This window comes from Bufo bufo, chromosome 1, assembly GCF_905171765.1.
Source record: "Bufo bufo chromosome 1, aBufBuf1.1, whole genome shotgun sequence".
Lineage (NCBI taxonomy): Eukaryota > Metazoa > Chordata > Amphibia > Anura > Bufonidae > Bufo > Bufo bufo.
Window position 1 is genome coordinate 679,764,203 of NC_053389.1, and position 23,064 is coordinate 679,787,266.

At 41.8% G+C, this 23,064-nt stretch overlaps 1 protein-coding gene across 1 annotated transcript in view; it reads right to left on the reverse strand.

Annotated features, from left to right (window-relative positions):
- Positions 1–4,467: 4,467 nt before the first annotated feature.
- Positions 4,468–23,064, reverse strand: part of VPS33B (VPS33B late endosome and lysosome associated) — a 53,442-nt gene continuing 34,845 nt past the window's right edge. Inside the window, exons 19-24 of the mRNA XM_040414123.1 lie at positions 21,183–21,315; positions 19,286–19,359; positions 8,260–8,361; positions 7,641–7,710; positions 7,431–7,547; positions 4,468–4,986 (exon numbers count right to left, since the gene is read on the reverse strand). Of these exons, the coding sequence (XP_040270057.1) occupies positions 4,907–4,986; positions 7,431–7,547; positions 7,641–7,710; positions 8,260–8,361; positions 19,286–19,359; positions 21,183–21,315 (576 nt within the window). The 3' untranslated portion in view covers positions 4,468–4,906. The remainder of the gene's footprint in view (positions 4,987–7,430; positions 7,548–7,640; positions 7,711–8,259; positions 8,362–19,285; positions 19,360–21,182; positions 21,316–23,064) is intronic.

A 23,064-nucleotide genomic window follows, 5' to 3' on the forward strand; every position in this document is an offset into this window, starting at 1 on the left:
GACAAGTTAGATTAGGCAGGGATATTTTAGGGAAAGTTAGCGAGAAGAAAAAAGAAAAAACTACTGATTGCATCACCCTAAATCGGGTGTCTGGGGTCCACAGCACAGGACCCTAGACCCCCCCAGGGGTGCTGCAGCTTGCCCCCCTGCCCCCCCCCCAACTTTTTTTTTGGGGGGCACAAGCATTTTTTTATTTATTTTTTGCGCGTACGCTGACTGTGGCCGGCACTCTTAGCGTCCGGCCACTGTTAGCGCATTGCACACCCCACCGCTGATCAACTTCGGACAGTTGATCAGCGATTTTGAATTTTTTATTTTTAACATTTTTTTTCTTCCACATTTTTTGACCTGACAACGGATTCCTCCCTATTGACTTGCATTATGGGTCATGACGGATCCGTCTTGCTCTGCATCCCATTACCGAAAGCAAACCGCAGCATGCTATGAGAACGGAACGGAATGCATTTTGGAGCCTTCAGTTCTGTTCAGTTACGTTTTGTCCCCATTGACAATGAATGGGGACAAAACTGAAGCGTTTTTTTTTCGGGTATTGAGAAACTATGAAGGATCTCAATACCGGAAAATAGAAACACAAGTGTGAAAGTAGCCTAATTTATGTTTTTTTTTTTTTTTTTACGATAACATATATAGACAATTACATGTAATAAACATTTTTAATATTCTCTTTTACATACAATGGACATACATGTTATATTTTCCGTGCTGGCCTGTATGTGTCACGAGTAATGGGGAAGGGAAAACACCAGATACACACAAAAGAAATAGACAACAGTCTTGGCCTCAAAAGCTAAGGAAGAGGGATGGTGACCTCCTAGTAATCCCTAGGCCTTTCCCTAACTCCTGCCAGTATAAGCAGATCCTGATGGTGGAAATGTTCATACGCCGGATACCTAGGCCCTGCTAAAACTGACGAGCCCTAGGCTAGGTAGCAGGAGACGAGACATCTAGTTACTTCCCAGATGAAGAAACCCACGTCTCCCTGAGGCCTAGAACCAAAACACACCAGAGAACAACAAACAGAACAGGCAACTTGTACTTGGCTTAGAGATGAATGGAGAAGCAGGAGATCCAAGACAAACAAGCTCTAGCAACTCCCAGAGGAAATATCAACTGCATGGTCAGCAGTGTAAGGCGGACCTAAATAGAGCCTCATCACCGATAAACCTGAGGAGAGGTGAGATCCTGCCAAACAACAACATACAAAGAGGAAAACAGAGAGACCTGTCAGATAGCCTAACATGCAGCAAGTCTATCCGATCTTCTCACCGTGACAGTATGTTCTGTTGAAAACACTTTCCCAATATATATATATAATTATCATCATCACCTGTGGCAAGGAAAAAAATAAGAAGGCATCTGCATGATCACGAGAACAGGGGTCCTGCCCCCCTCCCCCTGAACTGAGCAATGGTAACGCATGCGCGGTGCGGATCAATTCAAAGTCTATAGGACTCAATTTAAAGTCTATGGGAACACTATATCCATCATTCTCATAGAGACTGAAAGGAGATGCAGCATGCATGTGTGAACATCACGCCATTCAGGGGCCACAGGACCTCTGTTCTTGTGACATTGGTGGGAGTTCCAGCGGTTGGACCTCCAGCCATCATACATTTATCTCCTATTCTGTGGATGGGTAATAAATGTTTTTGTGGGCCAATCCCTTTAAGACTGGAATCATACAAGTAGGTTTTAATGCAGTTTTTTAGCACCAGACCCAGGAGTGGATATAAAGCAGAGAAGTATATCCTTTAGTACCCACTCCTGAACCTGCTCACATCACTGGTGTAGGAACCACAACATAGAACATATACACAATACATTGTCTAATTCAAATATACAAATGAATCCTTTAATTTGTGCAGCCATTGAAACGGCCCTACTACACCTACAGATAATCGCTAAGATCATCTCTAACCAGCGTTCGTATAAACGCTCCTTAACGAGCGCAGATTACCTGATCACGCTCGTTCATCAAGTAATTGGAGTATTTCAACATGTTTAAAAATCACTGTTTGCCGGCGGCAGATTGTGCCGTGTAATCAGCGATCTGCTGCCGGCAAACAGTGCTTCAGTATGGGGACAAGCAATGGCAATAGCGATCGCTCCTCTGCATACCGAGGAGGAGATCGCTGCATGTAATAGCAGCGGTCTCCTCCTCTAGCGAGCAGGCAAATGTTGGAAAAGCACGCTTCCCTTCCGACAATCGCCTGCAGAATCTGTAGGTGTAATAAGGCCCTAAGTCACATATATGTATAGCAATCACCACGAGGGGTTCATATATGGACACAGTAAACATATAGACCATATTATAAGCAGCTATAGCACAAGATTGGTCACATACTTGGCCGTATCTATAGACTCACTCACATGGACACATATGTATACCTCACACACTTCCCGTAATTCTCAAAAATCTGTACTTCTGACTGTCAGCACTTCAAACTAATTGCACCAAATAGATTTATCCCTAATTAAAATTGGCATTTAAATCATGTGTACAGCCATTGTATTTTTTTTTTTTTGCTGTTTATAAGTCAAAACCATTTTGTTAAATAAAATAAAAAAACTGGTGCATAATGCAATAAAATAAAAAGCACCACCCACCTCAAAACAGTGTTTTAAAGGGTTTTCCAAGGGAAATCTTCTGTGTCTGTACTCACCTTACCGATCCCCCCACTGCCACCGTTTCGCTATGATCCCTGATTCTTTCAACTTCCAGGTCTCTGGCTCTACACACCAGAACCAGGACTGTCCACTCAGCGGACAGAAAAACACTTTAAAAATTATTGAAGCACATTTTTTGTGCGTTTTGTGTGTGAAGAACCCTTAAAGGGGTTTTCTTACTTTTATATTGATGATCTATCCCCTGTACATAGTACAGTGGCTATGCCTGGTATCGCAGCTCAGCCCCATTCACTTCTATGGAGCTGAGCTGCTCCTAGGCCACGTGATGTCTCATGGCCTACGTCAAGCTGAGAGAAGGCCGAGGCGCTACTGCGAGCCCCACTGCCTTCTCAAACAGCTGATCGGCAGGGGTCCCGGGTGTCGGAAAACCTCTTTAAGATGGGGATCATGAGCACAATTTTTTATGTTATTTTTTTTTTTTAACCAAGCAGAGATGAGCGAAATGAGCTGACTGTAGGCAGGCCATTATAGCGAAATGATAAAGTACATGGAGGATATACTATACTGGGCTGTAGTATTCAGGTTAAAATTGCCGTGTTGGCACTTTGTGATAAATATGTGGGTTTTGAGTTGCAGTTTGGGCACTTGGTCTCTAAAAGGTTCACCATCACTGGCCTACCACATACACTAAACTCATCAGATGAATAGATACACAGGTCTACATTTACTAATGATCTGTAGCAGCATAAACGTAGAGTCTGCCTTCACAAGATGCGCCAAGTTCATCACAGTGGTGCAGGCTGTGCCATATATATCTAGACGTTAGACATTTTATATTACTTATACCAGTTCAAGGCTGGTATAGCTTTACGGTATTTTTTTTGCGCCAAAAACCTGGCACATACCATGAATAAATCAGGTGTATTTTACAAATCCATCTAACCTGGCCCACTTATCTAAGCTACTTTAAAGGGGTTCTGCGGTTTTTTTAAACTGATGATCTATCCTCTGGATAGATTATCAGCATCTGGTCGGCGGGAGTCGGACACCTGGGACCCCCACCGATCAGCTGTTTGAGAAGGCAGCGGCGCTCCAGCAGCGCTGCGGCCCTCTCACTGTTTACCGCCGGCCCAGTGACGTCATGACTAGTATCACTGGCCTGGGTGCGGCTAAGCTCCATTCAAGTGAACAGAGCTTAGCTGCGCCCAGGCCATACTAGTCGTGACGTCACTGGGCCAGTGGTAAACAACGAGAAGGCCGTGGCGCTGCTGGAGCGCCACTGCCTTCGCAAACAGCTGATCGGCGGGGGTCCCGAGTGTCGGACCCCCGGCAATCAGATGCTGATGATCTATCCAGAGGATAGATCATCAGTTTAAGCAAACTGCAGAACCCCTTTAAGTGACTAGCAAGGTGCAAACATCTCCTTTTTGGCACAAATCAATAATACATATTTCTAAAATGATCTGCGCCAAAAGGAAGGTGCAACTTGCGACTGAATTTTGGCAAAATGCCCTAGTAAATATTGGCCAAAATGTCCATCTATTTACCATTCAGATCATAAGCTTCTGTGCAACATGTTAATAAATGAAAGCGACCTTCTGGATATCACCGTCATTTCTCAGTTAGTTTCATTTGCCCCTTATATGCTGTATATTCATTTAGTCTAATGTAATTTAAAAAAAGCAACAAAAAAAACAGCCCTTTGCTCCCTCTGAAGCACGAGGAAAGTTTTAGTTGGCAGTGTGATGGCTGGAGGTGCGCATCAGACTTATTGGCAACTGGAATATTGATTTTCTTTTTTTACAAAAAATTCCTTAAAACATTCAGATGTGTGATGTGTACTGTAATTAGCTGGCACATGAGAAGAAACTTTGGGCTGTATAGAATAGGCCTCTCCAAAATGGTATATTTACAAGAATCCCCATGGTCTAGTAAAAAGGGAAAAAAGTTTCATCCAATAAAATTGGAAATTGAAGGCCATTTATGTAAGCGTTTGAAGAATTTCCATCATATGAGACAGTGACATCAGGAGAGGCTTCTTTCGGACAGTCTTATCCCATAGTCATCTGCAAGATACCTTCAATCATTTCCTAGAGGAGCGATCATTTTTCATACACCAGATGATTTGGACAGAGACCTCATGTGTTAGATTACTAGGAGGTTCCCGTGTGGTCACAGCTTTTAGTTCCTAAAAAAATCCCAGTGGCTAACAGTTCATGCCGTGATGGAGTCCTGGAAAGAAAAGATGACTGACGACTCATGACTTGGTCTCTGCCATTGATTCCAGTAGCCGGGCCCCATTGGTAATTGCTGTGGTTAGGAAGACAAATTTGTGACCTAAAAATAAAAACAAAAAAGACTAATAAGATACAGTTCTAGCACTAAAATGCATGGTATAGCGTGGAAAAATGAGTATATGCATGCACTTTTCTCAGTGACTTTCGTCCCTGTGACGTCAATGAGAAAAGTGAAGCAAAATTAAATTTAAAGGGAATTTTTCTGTGCGCCACTCCTTTTTTCCATACTATGGTTTTTAAAAACGCAAGCAGCAAAAAACCACACACATGGGTGTGTGAATTTTAGGCCTCAGGCATGCGACCATCTGCGTTTTGCAGTCCACAAAATAAGGATGTGGTTCGTGTTCTGTTCGCATGTTTGTTTGCAAACCAGTTGACTTCAGTGGGTCCATGGTTTTGCAGGACGGACATACGGATGTGGAAAGCACACAGATCATCCATGTCCTTTCCACATCTGTGTGTCCATTCTGCAAAAAGATAGAACATGTCCTATAATTGGCCGTAAAAGTGGCTCATTGAAGTCAATGGGGGGAATTTATCATGAGGGGAATATTTGAAGTCAGTTTTGCTTGAGTCTGTGTTGGTCTACTTTGTGCCACATTTATCAAATGTCTCATTGTCCTTAAACCTAGAGAAGCTCCTCCAGTTTTCCTACTCCACCCTCCTCCTGGAGTGAGATTGCGACTTATTTGTGACTTTTTAAAAAAAGTCGCAATGATAAATCTGGGGTGAAACTCGTTAACATTTCTAACCACACCCACTTTCCCACCCATATTACAAAACTGGAGTGAGTGGTGTAAAAATGAAAAGGTGAGTGTAAAAAGTCGCAAATTTTCGCGTAATCGCTTAAATTTTGCAGGAGTGCCAAAAGGTGGAAAAGCCCTATTTTGTGACTTTCTAACGTCAGAATTCTGGAGTGAAGGTATGATAAATCAGGGCCAAGGAGTGCGCAAAAATGCAACACGGACGAAGCTGCAATTTGCAGCCCACAAAATACTTACAGTCATGTACATGAGCCCTTAGGTGCAGAATCTGTACCAAAATCCACACAAAAAAAGTCTTAGGGGTCATGCACACAAATGTTTTTTGCGTTCCGTATACGGGCCGTATTTTGATTCCGTATACGGAACTATTCATTTCAATGGGTCCGAAAAGATGCGGACAGCACTCTGTGTGCTGTCCGCATCTGTTGCTCCGTTCCGTGTCCCCGCAAAAATTATGAGGCCTGACACATGTTCGTTTTGCGGACAAGAATAGGCATTTCTATAATGGGCCTCCTGTATCGTTCCGCAAATTGCGGAAGGCATACGGGCGGCATCTGTTTTTTGTGGATCCGCAAGATGCGGACCGCAAAAAACGGCACGGTCGTGTGCATGAGGCCTTAGAGTGGGGCTGCAGGTAAAAAACATTCTTTGCACTTTGCAGACGCTATATGACAGCCTGTAATCTGCAAATACACCAGACACAGGCAGACTCTGAGGTTCCGCCATAAACAGCTCTATACAACAGAGGTGGTGCAAGCTGGATTCAAAATTTCTGAGACTGTTCCATACATCTGAATGGAAATTGCAGAAACCCATGGATGCGCGGCAGAAACAACCCCATTCCGAAAGTGGAACAGATTTTCACTTGCAGAAATCTATATGTGAATATACTACAATACTTGTTTTTAACAAGTGTGAATGAATCTAAAATAATACATATACAGAAATTAGAGGTATTTTGGTTTTAAGCATTTTATTAATGAAAATCTCTCCTTGCCATCATTGCGTGGGAACCTTCAGGGGGAGATTTATCAAAAGTGGTGTAAAGGAAAACTGGCTTAGTTGCTCATAGCAACCAATCAGATTTCACCTTTCATTTCCCAAAGGAGCTGTGAAAAATGAAAGGTAGAATCTGATGGGTTGCTATGGGCAACTAAGCCAGTTTTCCTTTCTACCTGTTTTGACAAATCTCCCCCTCAGTCTTTACTTCCAAAGGATAAAAATCTACCCCGATCCGTGATGATCACAGAAGTGTAGGACAGATTACAACTAGGGATGAGCGAACCCGAACTTTACAGGTTCAGCGTAGTTCTCGCAGTGGAGGAATCCCGTTATGGATTCCGTTATAATGGAACTCTATGACAGAATGCAAAATGGAAGCCTTTTAAAGGCATTCTGTTTTGATCCGTCATAATAGAAGTCTTTGGCCAAGCATAACAGATCCGTCTGTTTTCCTGTCGACAGGACTTTGTTTTCCATCCTGCATAACGGAAACCAGATGGATCAGTTATGCTTGGCCATGGACTTATATTATGACGGATCAAAACAGAATGCCTTTAAATGCCATTTTGCATTCTGTCATAGAGTTCCGTTATAACGGAATCCATAACGGGATTCCTCCACTGCGAGAACGACGCCGAACCTGTAAAGTTCAGGTTCGCTCGTCCCTAATTACGACATTCAATCTGACTACTAATGTTTTACATTACATGGGTTGTACCTATTTCTTTTCCTAGAAATCTCAAAGCAGAGATCTCTGAAAACGTGCATCCGCCAAGGAAAACTACGACAATGGTTCTGTGAGAATCCGAAAAAGAATTTCTCTCCGAGAGTTGTTCTGCATATAGAAGCAAAGTTCATTTTAGGTTCACAAACTTCTGTCGGACTGTTGGTTTTTTAACATTGTAATTTTATAGGAAAAAATAAATACCTGCAAATTCAATGCTATGGAGTAGACGTGTCACTTCTTCAAGACCTGTCCAACCTTTACGTACCAAAACCTGAAAATCCATACACTTGTAAACACATGGCATAGTGATCTACATACTGAGGTAGCACGTTATGGTGGTCATACACATCAGATAGAAGTAGATGTCTGAACAAAGGATCGTCTGGTGAACAATCTCCTTGTAGATGCAGCTGAACACAATTTAGTACATATTGGGCTTTCCAGCTTCAAACTGGTCGATGTTCAATGACAACAGGCAAAGAACGAAGGAGGAGGTCTTTCTGGGAACGTTCTTTTAAAGACAGATTAAAAAGATCTTGATATACAGTTTTATGGGAAAAGATTCTGTAACCTTTTCTGTATCTAGACCAGGCATGCTCAACCTGCAGCCCTCCAGCTGTTGTTAAACTACAACTCCCACAATGCCCTGCTGTAGGCTGATAGCTGTAGGCTGTTCGGGCATGCTGGGAGTTGTAGTTTTGCAACAGTTGGAGGGTCGCAGGTTGAGCATGCCTGATCTAGACTCTGCACCACGTCACAAGGTCAGGTCTCAGACAGAGGGTCCAGGATCATTACAATTTACTTTTCCACATTGTCTTACCTGCTCTATGATTTTGCAACTTAGCGGTGTGTAAGCCCCACTGTAAACATATGCCATGTCCTTTGGGGTCTTCAGGTCATAGTCTCCATCTACACGAGGGATCTGTCAAAAAGGTTTTACAAAACATTAGTAGAAGGAAAGCGCTTGCACACACTATTCCTCTCTATGTCTGGTAAAATAGTAAGGCAGACGCATAGCATCCTTCTTCTCATTATATACAGTGGGATGCGAAAGTTTGGGCAACCTTGTTAATCGTCATGATTTTCCTGTATAAATCGTTGGTTGTTACGATAAAAAATGTCAGTTAAATATATCATATAGGAGACACACACAGTGATATTTGAGAAGTGAAATGAAGTTTATTGGATTTACAGAAAGTGTGCTATAATTGTTTAAACAAAATTAGGGAGGTGCATAAATTTGGGCACCACAAAAAAGAAATGAAATCAATATTTAGTAGATCCTCCTTTTGTAGAAATTACAGCCTCTAAACGCTTCCTGTAGGTTCCAATGAGAGTCTGGATTCTGGTTGAAGGTATTTTGGACGATTCCTCTTTACAAAACATCTTTAGTTCATTCAGGTTTGATGGCTTCCGAGCATGGACAGCTCTCTTTAAGTCACACCACAGATTTTCTATTATATTCAGGTCTGGGGACTGAGATGGCCATTCCAGAACGTTGTACTTGTTCCTCTGCATAAATGCCTTAGTGGATTTTGAGCAGTGTTTAGGGTCGTTGTCTTGTTGAAAGATCCAGCCCCGGCGCAGCTTCAGCTTTGTCACTGATTCCTGGACATTGGTCTCCAGAATCTGCTGATACTGAGTGGAATCCATGCGTTCCTCAACTTTGACAAGATTCCCAGTCCCTGCACTGGCCACACAGCCCCACAGCATGATGGAACCACCACCATATTTTACTGTAGGTAGCAGGTGTTTTTCTTGGAATGCTGTGTTCTTTTTCCTCCATGCATAACGCCCCTTGTTATGGCCAAATAACTCAATTTTAGTTTCATCAGTCCACAGCACCTTATTCCAAAATGAAGCTGGCTTGTCCAAATGTGCTTTAGCCCACCTCAAGCGGCACTTTTTGTGCTGTGGGTGGAGAAAAGGCTTCCTCTGCATCACTCTCGCATACAGCATCTCCTTGTGTAAAGTGCGCCGAATGGTTGAACGATGCACAGTGACTCCATCTGCAGCAAGATGATGTTGTAGGTCTTTGGTGCTGGTCTGTGGCTTGACTCTGACTGTTCTCACCATTCGTCGCTTCTGTCTATCTGAGATTTTTCTTGGTCTGCAACTTCAAGCCTTAACTTGAACTTAGCCTGTGGTCTTCCATTTCCTCAATATGTTCCTAACTGTGGAAACAGACAGCTGAAATCTCTGAGACAGCTTTCTGTATCCTTCCCCTAAACCATGATGGTGAACAACCTTTGTCTTCAGGTCATTTGAGAGTTGTTTTGAGACCCCCATGTTGCTACTCTTCAGAGAAAATTAAAAGAGGAGGGAAACTTACAACTGACCCCCTTAAATACTCTTTCTCATAATTGGATTCACCTGTGTATGTAGGTCAGGGGTCACTGAGCTTACCAAGCCAATTTGAGTTCCAATAATTAGTTCTAAAGGTTTTGGAATCAATAAAATGACAACAGTGCCCAAATTTATGCACCTGCCTAATTTTGTTTAAACAATTATAGCACACTTTCTGTAAATCCAATAAACTTCATTTCACTTCTCAAATATCACTGTGTGTGTCTCCTATATGATATATTTAACTGACATTTTTTATCGTAACAACCAACGATTTATACAGGAAAATCATGACGATTAACAAGGTTGCCCAAACTTTCGCATCCCACTGTAAGTGCCACACTGAACAGATTCACTCCATTACAGAGACAGCTGAGGGTATACACACCATGGAGGAGATTTGTGCCAAATGTATCAGATGCTGCACAAGGTTTGATAGATTTGGTGCATCTTTAAGGGCTCATGCACACGACCGTTGCCTGTTTTGCGGTCTGCAAATTGCGGATCCACAAAACATGGATACTGGCAATATGCATTCTGCGAAACGGAATGGCCGGCCCATAATAGGACAGTCCTATCTTTGTCCTTAAAGGGAACCTGTCATGTGGATATTTGATTATAATCTAACTAATTATATACAATCTTTAACTACTAAAAAGTGCCTTAGATGTATTCACTGACAGATGGTTACCTCATAATATACACACAAAGATACCGCATGCTAATGAGCTGATTTGAGTCCAGCGTATATTTAATTCAGAGCTATAGCCACTCCCCTGCCCACCTGCTGCTGATTCATATGGAAAATAACTGTCAATCAGCAGCAGGTAGGCGGGGAGAGTCAGGAGCTCATGAATATTCAGGACTCATCATTATGAGCTGGAGCTTTTCAATACAAGGTTGACTGGGTCAATTAAAGAAAGTGACCCAGCATTGTGCTAAGAGAATCAATCACTTATTTATGTTGCCCTTAGTTAGGACACCATAAAACTGGTGACAGGTTCCCTTTAATGCGGACAAAAATAGGACATGTTTTATATTTTTGTGGATGCCACAGAATAGACAAACGGATGTGGACAGCACACAGTGTCCCGCATCAGACTTTCCAACCTGCAAAAAATGCAGATTGGATGCGGACAAAAAAATAAGTTCATGTTGACTTCAATGGGAGCAGGGCTGAAATAGAGAGCTAGTGCCTCTACAATGTTTCTGGTGCTGACTTCAGGTGATGGAGAGACACAGATCAGGTGACCGGCAGGAAGGGGGGGGTCATACTTCTGCCAACCAGCTAGGGATGTCCTGTCCGAGGATAGGCCATGACATAAAAAAAAACTGGCCAACCCCTTTAAATCAGCTCACCAGGCTTACCAAACTACACCCTAGCTGATTTCATGAATGATTTAAATATTGCAGTTGAGGGTCTACAGTTCACAGTTACCTGTGACATAAACCAGGTGAGCTTTTTAGACACTAAAGTCATCAAAAACCTTGGGGGTCATTTATCCACTGACATTTATCGTAAGGTCACGGATAGAAACAGTATATTACATTATAAGAGTGCCCACCCATTGTCCCTTAAAAAAGCCATTCCCAAATCACAATATCAGAGAGTAGAAAGAATAGTCTCAGACCCGGCTGTACAAAAAATAAGGATCACTGAAATGACAGAGAGATTTTGTGAACGCGGTTATCCATTGAGTATTCTAAAAACAGCTAGAGAAGGGAGGGAAGGGGTGAGGGCCTCATTAGATGGAGATAAATCCAGGATAGCTTTTATCCATAAATTCCATCCATTCAATACAGGCATTGATAATATAGTCAGGAAACATTGGCACCTGTTAAATAAAGCGTACCCTCAGGTTGATGAATTTAAACACTCACCTCTCATCTGCAATAAAAAGAATTTGAACTATCGTGACAAATTGGTTCATGCAGACTTAGGCAGTACAAAAGCAATGTTGAAACAACAGCGGATATCCTCGCCGCGGATGGGTACATTTCCCTGCCTGCATTGTCTCCAGTGCTCACATGTAATTAAAGGTCCTTCGTTTCATCATCCTCATACTGGTAAAAGCTTTGGTATAAAGGGTTTTTTTACCTGTGATTCCGCAAATGTTATATACCTTATTAAATGTCCTTGCGGCCTATTATATGTGGGGTGAGACAATGCAGGCAGTGAAGGATCGCATCAGTAAACATAAATCTGATATTAGGACAAAAAAACTCATGTTACCGGTTCCATGTCACTTTGAGGAATACAAACATACTGTCGCACAGTTACGTTTTCAAATATTAGAACAGGTAAAGAGACCAAGGAGAGGGTGGGATGTCAAAAGGCTTCTCCTCAGAAGAGAGGCTTTTTGGATCCATACCCTGGATACACTGCACCCAAGGGGTCTTAATAGGGAGTATGAGGTCGCACATTTATGAAATTTTGTTGATGCATAATATTTGAAATATATAGATACATTTATTATATTTTCATGTATTCTTTTTAGACCGCTGCCATGTGATGAAAAGGATATATAGATTCTCCAATAAGGTAGAATATAACCCATGACATATGTTGCTTTGTTTTTCACCTGCTATCATTAATTGATTGATTAATTATTCATTTAAAATACCACCCACTGGGTGGAGACGTCATGAATGGGCTGAACTAGACCCTATATATAAGTTTTGATTTATTTTATGGATGTACCTGTTGAAAAAGGCTTGCATGCCGAAACGCGTCCTGGTTGTAGGACTTTCTGCTTTATGAAGAAAAAATAAAAAAGAAGCTTATTTGAAAGACACAGCTGCTGGGATTTATCTTTTGTACCAAACTACATTCTCACCCACTTTTCAAAACTGGAGTGGTGTTAAAATGCAAAATGTTGCAACATTATTGCACGCATTCTGGAGTGCAGAGCTTAATAAATCCCCGCCACCTCCATGTCTCTAGGCGATACAACCACTGTCTCATCCTGGCAGAGAAAAGTGCAGGATCATAACCTCTGGGCTACTTTAAATAGGTTGTCCAGTCTAAAAAGTTAAGAGTGTCCTGTGTTCAGAATCCTCACCTTTTGGCCAGAGTATAGACGGAGTGGTGTCTCTTGCTCTTACCCACTTCACATCCGGCCATTTGCCCCCTTCCTGACCAGGCCTAATTTTGCAAAACTGACCTATCTCACTTTATGTGGTAATAACTTTGGAACGCCTTTACTTATCCAAATCATTCAGAGATTGTTTTCTCGTGACACATTGTACTTCATGATAGTCATAAATTTGAGGCAATATATTTCACCTTTATTTATGAAAAAATCCCAAATTTACCCAAAATTTTGAATAATTTGCAATTTTCAAAATTTCAATTCCTCTGCTTTTTAAACAGAAAGTGATACCTCATAAAATATTTATTACTTAACATTCCCCATATGTCTACTTTATGTTGGCATCATTTTGGAAATGTCATTTTATTTTTTTAGGACGTTAGAAGGCTTAGAAGTTTAGAAGCAATTCTTCACATTTTTAAGAAAATTGCCAAAACCCACTTTTTAAGGACCAGTTCAGGTCTGAAGTCACTTTGTGGGGCCTACATAGTGGATACCCCCATAAATGACCCCATTGTAGAAACTACACCCCTCAAGTTACTTAAAACCGATTTTACAAACTTTGTTAACCCTTTAGGCGTTCCACAAGAATTAAAGGAAAATGGAGATCAAATTTTTAAATTTCACTTTTTTGGAAGATTTTCCATTTTAACCACCTCTGCCCCCTTAGCTTAAACACCCTGAAAGACCAGGCCACTTTTTACACTTCTGACCTACACTACTTTCACCGTTTATTGCTCGGTCATGCAACTTACCACCCAAATGAATTTTACCTCCTTTTCTTCTCACTAATAGAGCTTTCATTTGGTGGTATTTCATTGCTGCTGACATTTTTACATTTTTTGGTATTAATCGAAATTTAACGATTTTTTTTGCAAAAAAATGACATTTTTCACTTTCAGTTGTAAAATTTTGCAAAAAAAAACGAGATCCATATATAAATTTTGCTCTAAATTTATTGTTCTACATGTCTTTGATAAAAAAAAAAATGTTTGGGTAAAAAAAAAAATGGTTTGGGTAAAAGTTATAGCGTTTACAAACTATGGTACAAAAATGTGAATTTCCGCTTTTTGAAGCAGCTCTGACTTTCTGAGCACCTGTCATGTTTCCTGAGGTTCTACAACGCCCAGACAGTACAAACACCCCACAAATGACCCCATTTTGGAAAGTAGACACCTTAAGGTATTCGCTGATGGGCATAGTGAGTTCATAGAACTTATTATTTTTTGTCACAAGTTAGCGGAAAATGATGATTTTTTATTTATTTTTTTCTTACTAAGTCTCATATTCCACTAACTTGTGACAAAAAATAAAAACTTCCATGAACTCACTATGCCCATCAGCGAATACTTTGGGGTGTCTTCTTTCCAAAATAGGGTCACTTGTGGGGTAGTTATACTGCCCTGGCATTCTAGGGGCCCAAATGTGTGGTAAGGAGTTTGAAATCAAATTCTGTAAAAAATGGCTGGTGAAATCCGAAAGGTGCTCTTTGGAATGTGGGCCCCTTTGCCCACCTAGGCTGCAAAAAAGTGTCACACATGTGGTATCTCCGTACTCAGGAGAAGTTGGGGAATGTGTTTTGGGGTGTCATTTTACATATACCCATGCTGGGTGAGAGAAATATCTTGGCAAAAGACAACTTTGTATAAAAAAATGGGAAAAGTTGTCTTTTGCCAGGATATTTCTCTCACCCAGCATGGGTATATGTAAAATGACACCCCAAAACACATTCCCCAACTTCTCCTGAATACAGAGATACCACATGTGTGACACTTTTTTGCAGCCTAGGTGGGCAAAGGGGCCCATATTCCAAAGAGCACCTTTCGGATTTCACTGGTCATTTTTTACAGAATTTGATTTCAAACTCCTTACCACACATTTGGGCCCCTAGAATGCCAGGGCAGTATAACTACCCCACAAGTGACCCCATTTTGGAAAGAAGACACCCCAAGGTATTCGCTGATGGGCATAGTGAGTTCATGGAAGTTTTTATTTTTTGTCACAAGTTAGTGGAATATGAGACTTTGTAAGAAAAAAAAAATCAAAAAAAAAAAAATCATCATTTTCCACTAACTTGTGACAAAAAATAAAAAATTCTAGGAACTCGCCATGCCCCTCACGGAATACCTTGGGGTGTCTTCTTTCCAAAATGGGGTCACTTGTGGGGTAGTTATACTGCCCTGGCATTTTCCAGGGGCCCTAATGTGTGGTAAGTAGGTAAATGACCTGTGAAATCCTAAAGGTGCACTTTGGAATGTGGGCCCCTTTGCCCACCTAGGCTGCAAAAAAGTGTCACACAGGTGGTATCTCCGTATTCAGGAGAAGTTGGGGAATGTGTTTTGGGGTGTCATTTTACATATACCCATGCTGGGTGAGAGAAATATCTTGGCAAAAGACAACTTTTCCCATTTTTTTATACAAAGTTGGCATTTGACCAAGATATTTCTCTCACCCAGCATGGGTATATGTAAAATGACACCCCAAAACACATTCCCCATATACGGCGATACCAGATGTGTGACACTTTTTTGCAGCCTAGATGCGCAAAGGTGCCCAAATTCCTTTTAGGAGGGCATTTTTAGACATTTGGATACCAGACTTCTTCTCACGCTTTGGGGCCCCTAGAATGCCAGGGCAGTATAAATACCCCACATGTGACCCCATTTTGGAAAGAAGACACCCCAAGGTATTCAATGAGGGGCATGGCGAGTTCATAGAAATTAATTTTTTTTGGCACAAGTTAGCGGAAATTGATATTTTTTATTTTTTTCTCACAAAGTCTCCCTTTCCGCTAACTTGGGACAAAAATTTCAATCTTTCATGGACTCAATATGCCCCTCACGGAATACCTTGGGGTGTCTTCTTTCCGAAATGGGGTCACATGTGGGGTATTTATACTGCCCTGGCATTCTAGGGGCCCTAAAGCGTGAGAAGAAGTCTGGAATATAAATGTCTAAAAAATTTTACGCATTTGGATTCCGTGAGGGGTATGGTGAGTTCATGTGAGATTTTATTTTTTGACACAAGTTAGTGGAATATGACTTTGTAAGAAAAAAAATAATAATTTCCGCTAACTTGGGCCAAAAAAATGTCTGAATGGAGCCTTACAGGGGGGTGATCAATGACAGGGGGGTGATCAGGGAGTCTATATGGGGTGATCAATGACAGGGGGGTGATCAATGACAGGGGGGTGATCAGGGAGTCTATATGGGGTGATCAGGGGTGATCAAGGGTGAATAAGGGGTTAATAAGTGACGGGGGGGGGGGGTGTAGTGTAGTGTAGTGGTGGTTGGTGCTACTTTACTGAGCTACCTGTGTCCTCTGGTGGTCGATCCAAACAAAGGGGACCACCAGAGGACCAGGTAGCAGGTATATTAGACGCTGTTATCATAAGAGCGTCTAATATACCTGTTAGGGGTTAAAAAAATCACATCTCCAGCCTGCCAGAGAACGATCGCCGCTGGCAGGCTGGAGATCAACTCTCTTACCTTCCGTTCCTGTGAGCGCGTGCCAGTGTGCGCGCGTTCACAGGAAATCTCGCGTCTCGCGAGATGACGCACGGATGCGTCCAGGAGGAATGAATCAACCACCTTCCGGACGCATCCGTGCGTTAGGCGGTCGGGAGGTGGTTAATCCAATTTCTTCTTTAACACATCGATGGTTAACAGCCAAACAAAACTCAATATTTATTACCCAGATTCTGCAGTTTACAGAAACACCCCACATGTGGTCATAAACTGCTGTATGGGCACATGGCAGGGCGCAGAAGAAAAGGAACTCTACATGGCTTTTAGATGCCATGTCCCATTTGAAGCCCCCCTGATGCACCCTTACAGTAGAAACTCCCAAAAAGTGACCCCATTTTGGAAACTAGGTAATAAGGTGCCAGTTTTATTGGTACTATTTTTGGGTACATATGATTTTTTGATCATTAATTATAACACTTTATGGGGCAAGGTGACCAAAAAATTTGTTGTTTTAGCACAGTTTTTATTTATTTATTTTTAAAGCGTTCACTCAGTCAAGTGACATTTTTATAGAGCAGATTGTTACGGACGTGGCGATACCTAATATGTATACTTTTTCTTATTTATTAAAGTTTTACCCAATAATAGCCTGTTTGAAACAAAAAAAATATGTTTTAATGTGTCCATGTTCTGAGAGCTATAGTTTTTTTATTTTTTGAGAGATTTTCTCATGTAGGGGCTCATTTTTTGCGGGATGAGGTGACGGTTTTATTGGTACCATTTTGTGGGACATACGCCTTTTTGATCACTTGGTGTTGCACTTTTTGTGGTGTAAGGTGACAAAAATGGCTTTTTTTGACAGTTATTTATTTTTATTTTTTATGGTGATTATTGGACTGGGTCTATTATGTGATATATTTATAGAGCCGATCGTCACGGACGCGGCAATACCAAATATGTCTATTTTATTTTATTTTTTCTATTTTTTTATTATTTTTTTTATTCCTTACTTGGGGAATTTTTTTTTTTACATGTGAAAACTAAATTTTTTATTTTTTTTTTACATTTTATTTTTATTTTTTTTATTTTACACTTTGCGTCCCCCATAAGGTCATACAAGACCTCTGGGGGACATTTAACTTCACTTTTTTTTTTTCTTTTCACCTGTTGATTTCTCCTATAACTGGGGCTGACATAGTAGCCCCAGTTACAGGAGAAATGCACCCCCAGAGAGGCTGTACAGCAGAATACAGAGCTGTACAGCCTCAGTGCAGGGCTGATCAAGGTCTCTGAAAGACCTCACAGCTCCTGCACTCTCCTGGCTCAGACAGTCACATGTCCTGGAGATCGTGCTGATTAGACTCCAGTGAAAACAGCTGCTGGGTGAGTGTAAATGTTCCGATCTCTCTCTCCTGCTAGCACTAATGAGAGGAAGACAGTACAAGCCTTTCTGAGCGCTGTAACTGCAGATTACAGCGCTCACAACACATGCTCTGGAGACAATGCTGCTGATTTGTCTCCAGTGTAAACAGCTGCTGGGGGATCGCTGCTGGAGTGTGAATGTACCGATCTCCCTCTCCTGCCAGCGCTACAGAGAGGGAGACGGTACAAGCATTTCAGAGCGCTGTAACTGGAAATTACAATGCTCACATGCCCTGGAGACCATGCTGATCGGTCTCCAGGGCTTACAGTTAAGAATTACGATCGCGATGCTTACTTTAAATACCGATCTCCCTCTCTGACTGGCAGTAATAAGAGGGAGATGGTAGATGCATTTGTGATCGCTCTGACTGCTTGTCAGAGCGATCAAAAGCCTGGAGACCAGCAAAAAAGGTCTCAGGGTAAAGCTCCATGTTCTTGGCTGTCAGGAGGGAGCTTAGTCATGGAGTTTCTATGTACAGGGGCAGAGCACAGGAGGGAAAGCTGCAGGACGTTTTAAAACGTGCTATCAGAAATAGAGATCCACCTCCTGGACGTTTATAGTCAATGGGCAGACGGGAGGTGGTTAAGGACCTGGCCTCTACTGCAGACCCATTCATTTGGATGACCTGTGTGTCATGGCGGCGATGCAGAGACACTGACCACTTACTGCCAGGCTTCCACACAGATTACACCTGATTGCTTGAGGTCGCAGGAGGGGGACACTTTGTGATTAGGAGGCAAAGAGGGAATGTCCAAAGCGAGAACCCCTTTAATGTAAATTATTTCAGAAGGGGTACGTGGCCAGAAAGGCACCACAGAACCCACCTCACACACACTATTTTCATCTATCGGCAGAAAAACCCTATTGATCACCCAGATATTGCAGACTATTTGGGACAACATCCGTGCTGCTGAAATGTTACACAGCAAAAATGTTCATGATCAAAGCCACACCACTATGGTACGTTTAGATAAAACATCACATAACAAAGTGTTCTTCTTCATGAAGACCAACTACAAGGCTCTGTTGACACTTGTGTCATGGCTGCCATTTTCTCAGGATACATAATGGCCTTTTTATGATCTGTCATGATCCATTTTCCCCTTACAGACTTATAATGGGTCTGTCAGTCCTTGTTTTTATTACTGGATAGGGTAATGCAGAATACTATGATATTCTGGACATCAAAAGGCAACAGAAGCCTGAAAGTAGAGACCTACCGCCACCATAAACATTAAATAACAAGCTATTTATTCCAACTCCACCACATTTAGCTTGGCCAAGTGTGCATGTTTTTCAATGTGGAGTAAAATAAGACACCTCTGTCAGTAATCTATTACTCACTGACATAAGTGATTGGCATGTTGAACACCACCATGCCCATGATCCCATACACAAAAGACATCAGTGAGTCTTGTCTAATGTGTACAAGTATAGTCCGAGTCTTATAGGTAATTAACATTCCTAAAAGCAATAAAGAGTAATAGCATAATATGATGTTACCAACACATTACTTACTAGTCCCAGCTTTTTGCTGATCCCTCTGAAATGGCTCTTTTTTGCCAATGATAAAAATGCATCGGTAAGTTTTCCTGCAGCCATATGCAAAGATACAAAAGTTTAAATAGTCACAAACTTTTCACACAACTTTTCATAAATTAATAGTACAAGGTAAAGCCACCATAAGAAACTTTGTAATATGTTATCAGTGAGAAATGTCTACTTCTCGTGTTATTAGCTGTTTATCTCTGCCCCCCCCCCCCCCCCCCCCCCAATAATTGCTTTTCACTTTGAAAAAATGCATTAATTCCATCCTTGAACCTTGACAGTAGCAGCTCCACAGGAGGATCATATATCATATTACATATGTCAATGCAAGTCTATGGAGAGGGGAGGGGGAGTGAGCAGAGGCACACATGGACAAGCAGACTGCTGGTGCTACATGGGGTGAGGTATAAACTCCATAAGCACTTTATTCAGGTCAGTACCTCTCTGTAATGTCCTCCATGATCTTGGGGCTGATTCCGAGTGCATAAGAGAATGTTAGGAAGTAGATTCACCTCTACTTTTGTGTGCAGTGGATGGCAGCTGGTCTCAACTCACCTCTAGGAGAACTACAAACTAGACATTCACTATGCACAGAGGAAAATTGCTAACAAAATGCTACATACAAGTGATATCATGGAAATGCAAAGTTTGTTGAAAGATTAGGTACAAATGTCTAATTCTGCCACTACCAGTGTCTGAAGCTATTGATAATGTTATAATTCACATAGTAACAAATGTGGTAGCGCTAACAGATCTTCTTGGATGTATTACACATCTGCCACTGTAACCAAACCTCCCGGGGTACTGGGTCTCCTTAAAGAGATCAAATAGGTCTAGGAATTCTTATGGGGAATGAACTTGACTGTATTACAATATCCTGTTGGGTGGGATTTACTGGCTGATCTAAGAGGAGAAAAAGCAAAGCTCCTATACAAATGGCAGGACTAGACAGGACATGTGTCATTGCCTCAGAGCAGCATTATATATGATTAATTAGAGCAGTGGTTCTCAACCTTTCTAAAGCCGTGACCCCTTAATACAGTTCCTCATGTTGTGGTGACCCCCAACCATTACATTTTTTTCCTTGCTACGTCATAACTAATTTTGCTACTGTTATGAATTGTAATGTAAATATCTGATATGCAGGATGTATTTTTATTGCTACAAATTGAACATAATTAAAGCAGAGTAATTAATCACAAAGACAAAATGTTATATATTGTCAAATATTTATTTCTAATTACAAATAAATGAAATTTTGTATTGACGCATGGTGTATAAATCAGTGGTGCTTTAAGTCCCCCCCAAATAAATAAATCAGCGGTGCTTCAGGTCCCCCCCCCAAATAAATAAATCAATGGTGCTCAGGGTCCCCTAAATAAATAAATCAATGGTGCTCAGGGTCCCCTAAATAAATAAATCAATGGTGCTCAGGGTCCCCCAAATAAATAAATCGGAAGTGCTCAGGGTCCCCCAAATAAATAAATCAGCGGTGCTTCATGTCCCCCCAAATAAATTAAGCCTTGCTCAGCCAAATAATTTAAATAAAATTAGCCAGGCTCAATTAAATCATTGGTGGCAGTGGTGCTCAGCGGCGGTGTCCTTAACGAAGAAACTCAGACCTCAGCAGACAGGCGGCCCGACTTACCCGTCCAGATGTCAGGCTCCTTCAAGCACAGGCAGTGATAGGACATCACTTCCTGTGCGCGAGGATAAGGGGCCGCTGCCGTTGTGCGGGCGACCCACAATGGAAAGCCTCAGGCGACCCCCCGGAAAGGGCCGATCGACCCCCAAAGGAGTTGAGAACCGCTGATTTAGAGCATATACTGTAACGTGTCATCCTGTGTCTCAGAAAAGACAAGCTCACCTACAGCTTTGTCCGTTACCAGTTTGCTCACTCGGCTCTCCACGGCAGTCAGAGTCTCTCCTGGAGCTTGTTCGGTCAGCAGGCCGGCGCGTTTTAGATTGGAAAATGTCAGCAGATGCTCAGGGCCGTAGCTCTACATGAAGCAGAGAATTCAATTTAAGACAAGAATAACATGACTGAAAAGCAGATCAATACTTATTAAAAGCTGACTCTACGGCACAGCAAATACACGTCATTAGAAACAATTATGTTTCAGAAACCATATGAGACATGAATCAGTCTGGGCTGTAATTGTGTGAATTCTACATTTCCTAATATTAATCAATGGCTTTATCCATGGTCCTAAAATGAGTAACTGCATTAGCATCGAATTTATAGGCTCTTTCCATATATAAACCACGTCAGAAAAGGGTTGAATGAGTTCAGCTGAGACATAAACTAGGCAAGTACAGCATACCTGAATTAGGCGTCATGAAAAGATGACTTGGATGTGTGTGTGTGTATATATATATATATATATATATATATATGGTATTCTACTATAGCTTGTGTCCTCATGTGTAAAATGTGAACTCTTAAAAGGCCTTTGAACTTAATCGGAGGAATTTTTATTGCAGGGTAAGCTGGATCTGGTGTGTACAAGCTCCAAGGAATGAACAAATGGACATCTCGGCGGTGCACCTCTAAACCCATACTGGGGGATAAATTAACGAAACAATTACAAATTAATATTCATCGGACTTGCCCCTTTATCAGTCTGCTGCGAAGTCACCAACAAGGGACTACTGATTCAAAAGGGCGGCTCTAAAACACGAGCCAAGAGCTGAAATGATAAAACAGGGGGCTGACCATATGAATGGTGCTACACTGCGTTTCTAGATTTCCTCTTAACCCAATGATTATGAAGGACTATAGCTTGTCTTTTTGTATAAATTTTTGTAAGCACTGAACCCTTTTTGTATTAGGTGTTTGCTTTAAAGTTAGTCCCTGTAAGCTGCATCTATTGCCCTGCTTGCCGTCTGACTGCTCGAGTGAACGCATGTTGGGATATCTATTGGCCTGGAACTCCGTAGATGGTGGGTATCTGGGGTGCGTGGACTGTGTTGGGGTATGATTGAGGCTGATTGAAAGGTGAGCACAAGATTGAGTGGACAAAATTAACCCCTTGCAGTCACACCCATGTCACATGCTAGGATGGTACGTATGTGACAGGGCCCTTTTAGACAGGCTGAGGGACCTAGGACAATTATCAGAACGCTCATTCCCCTTAAGTGGGCCATGTAAAGGGGCTTCCGGTCACCTGACAAAAGAGCAGATGCTCATTTGTCGGGTGATTGCATCTTTCATGCGGCACCAAAAATCCATGTTTGACAGCAACACATCTTCCTGTGCAAGGAAACTGAATGGAAAAGAATAATTGTAGTAATGATCATTCACCCACCCTCTCGTTCCTGGCCAGTGTCACTCTGTGGGCTCTGTATAAAAGGGCCCATACTGCTTGCCTCCCCCAATTCCCCCAATTATTTTACATGCCTGATATGCAAATCAATGAATGCTCTGACAAGTAGGTCATCTCGACCACCTAGTGTCAGTGGACATGAGACCGAGCTTCTCTATCAGCATAGACTGAGTGACTTCAGCTTCAAAGAGGTTGCAAAGCTCATGTCTGTGACTTTTTAAAACACCTCTGCACCTAAATCTACGCTGTCCTCATCACCTTCCCAAGAAGGGGGCAGGGGCCAGCAGGCCAGGCACATTTATATCTTCTTTTACGCTCGTTTTCTGGCATAAAATACGCTTCTAGCTGGCATAGATTTCAGTTTAGGCTCACCGACTTCTGGAGGATGAGCCTGATGCCCCGTCATAAATTAGGCACATCCTC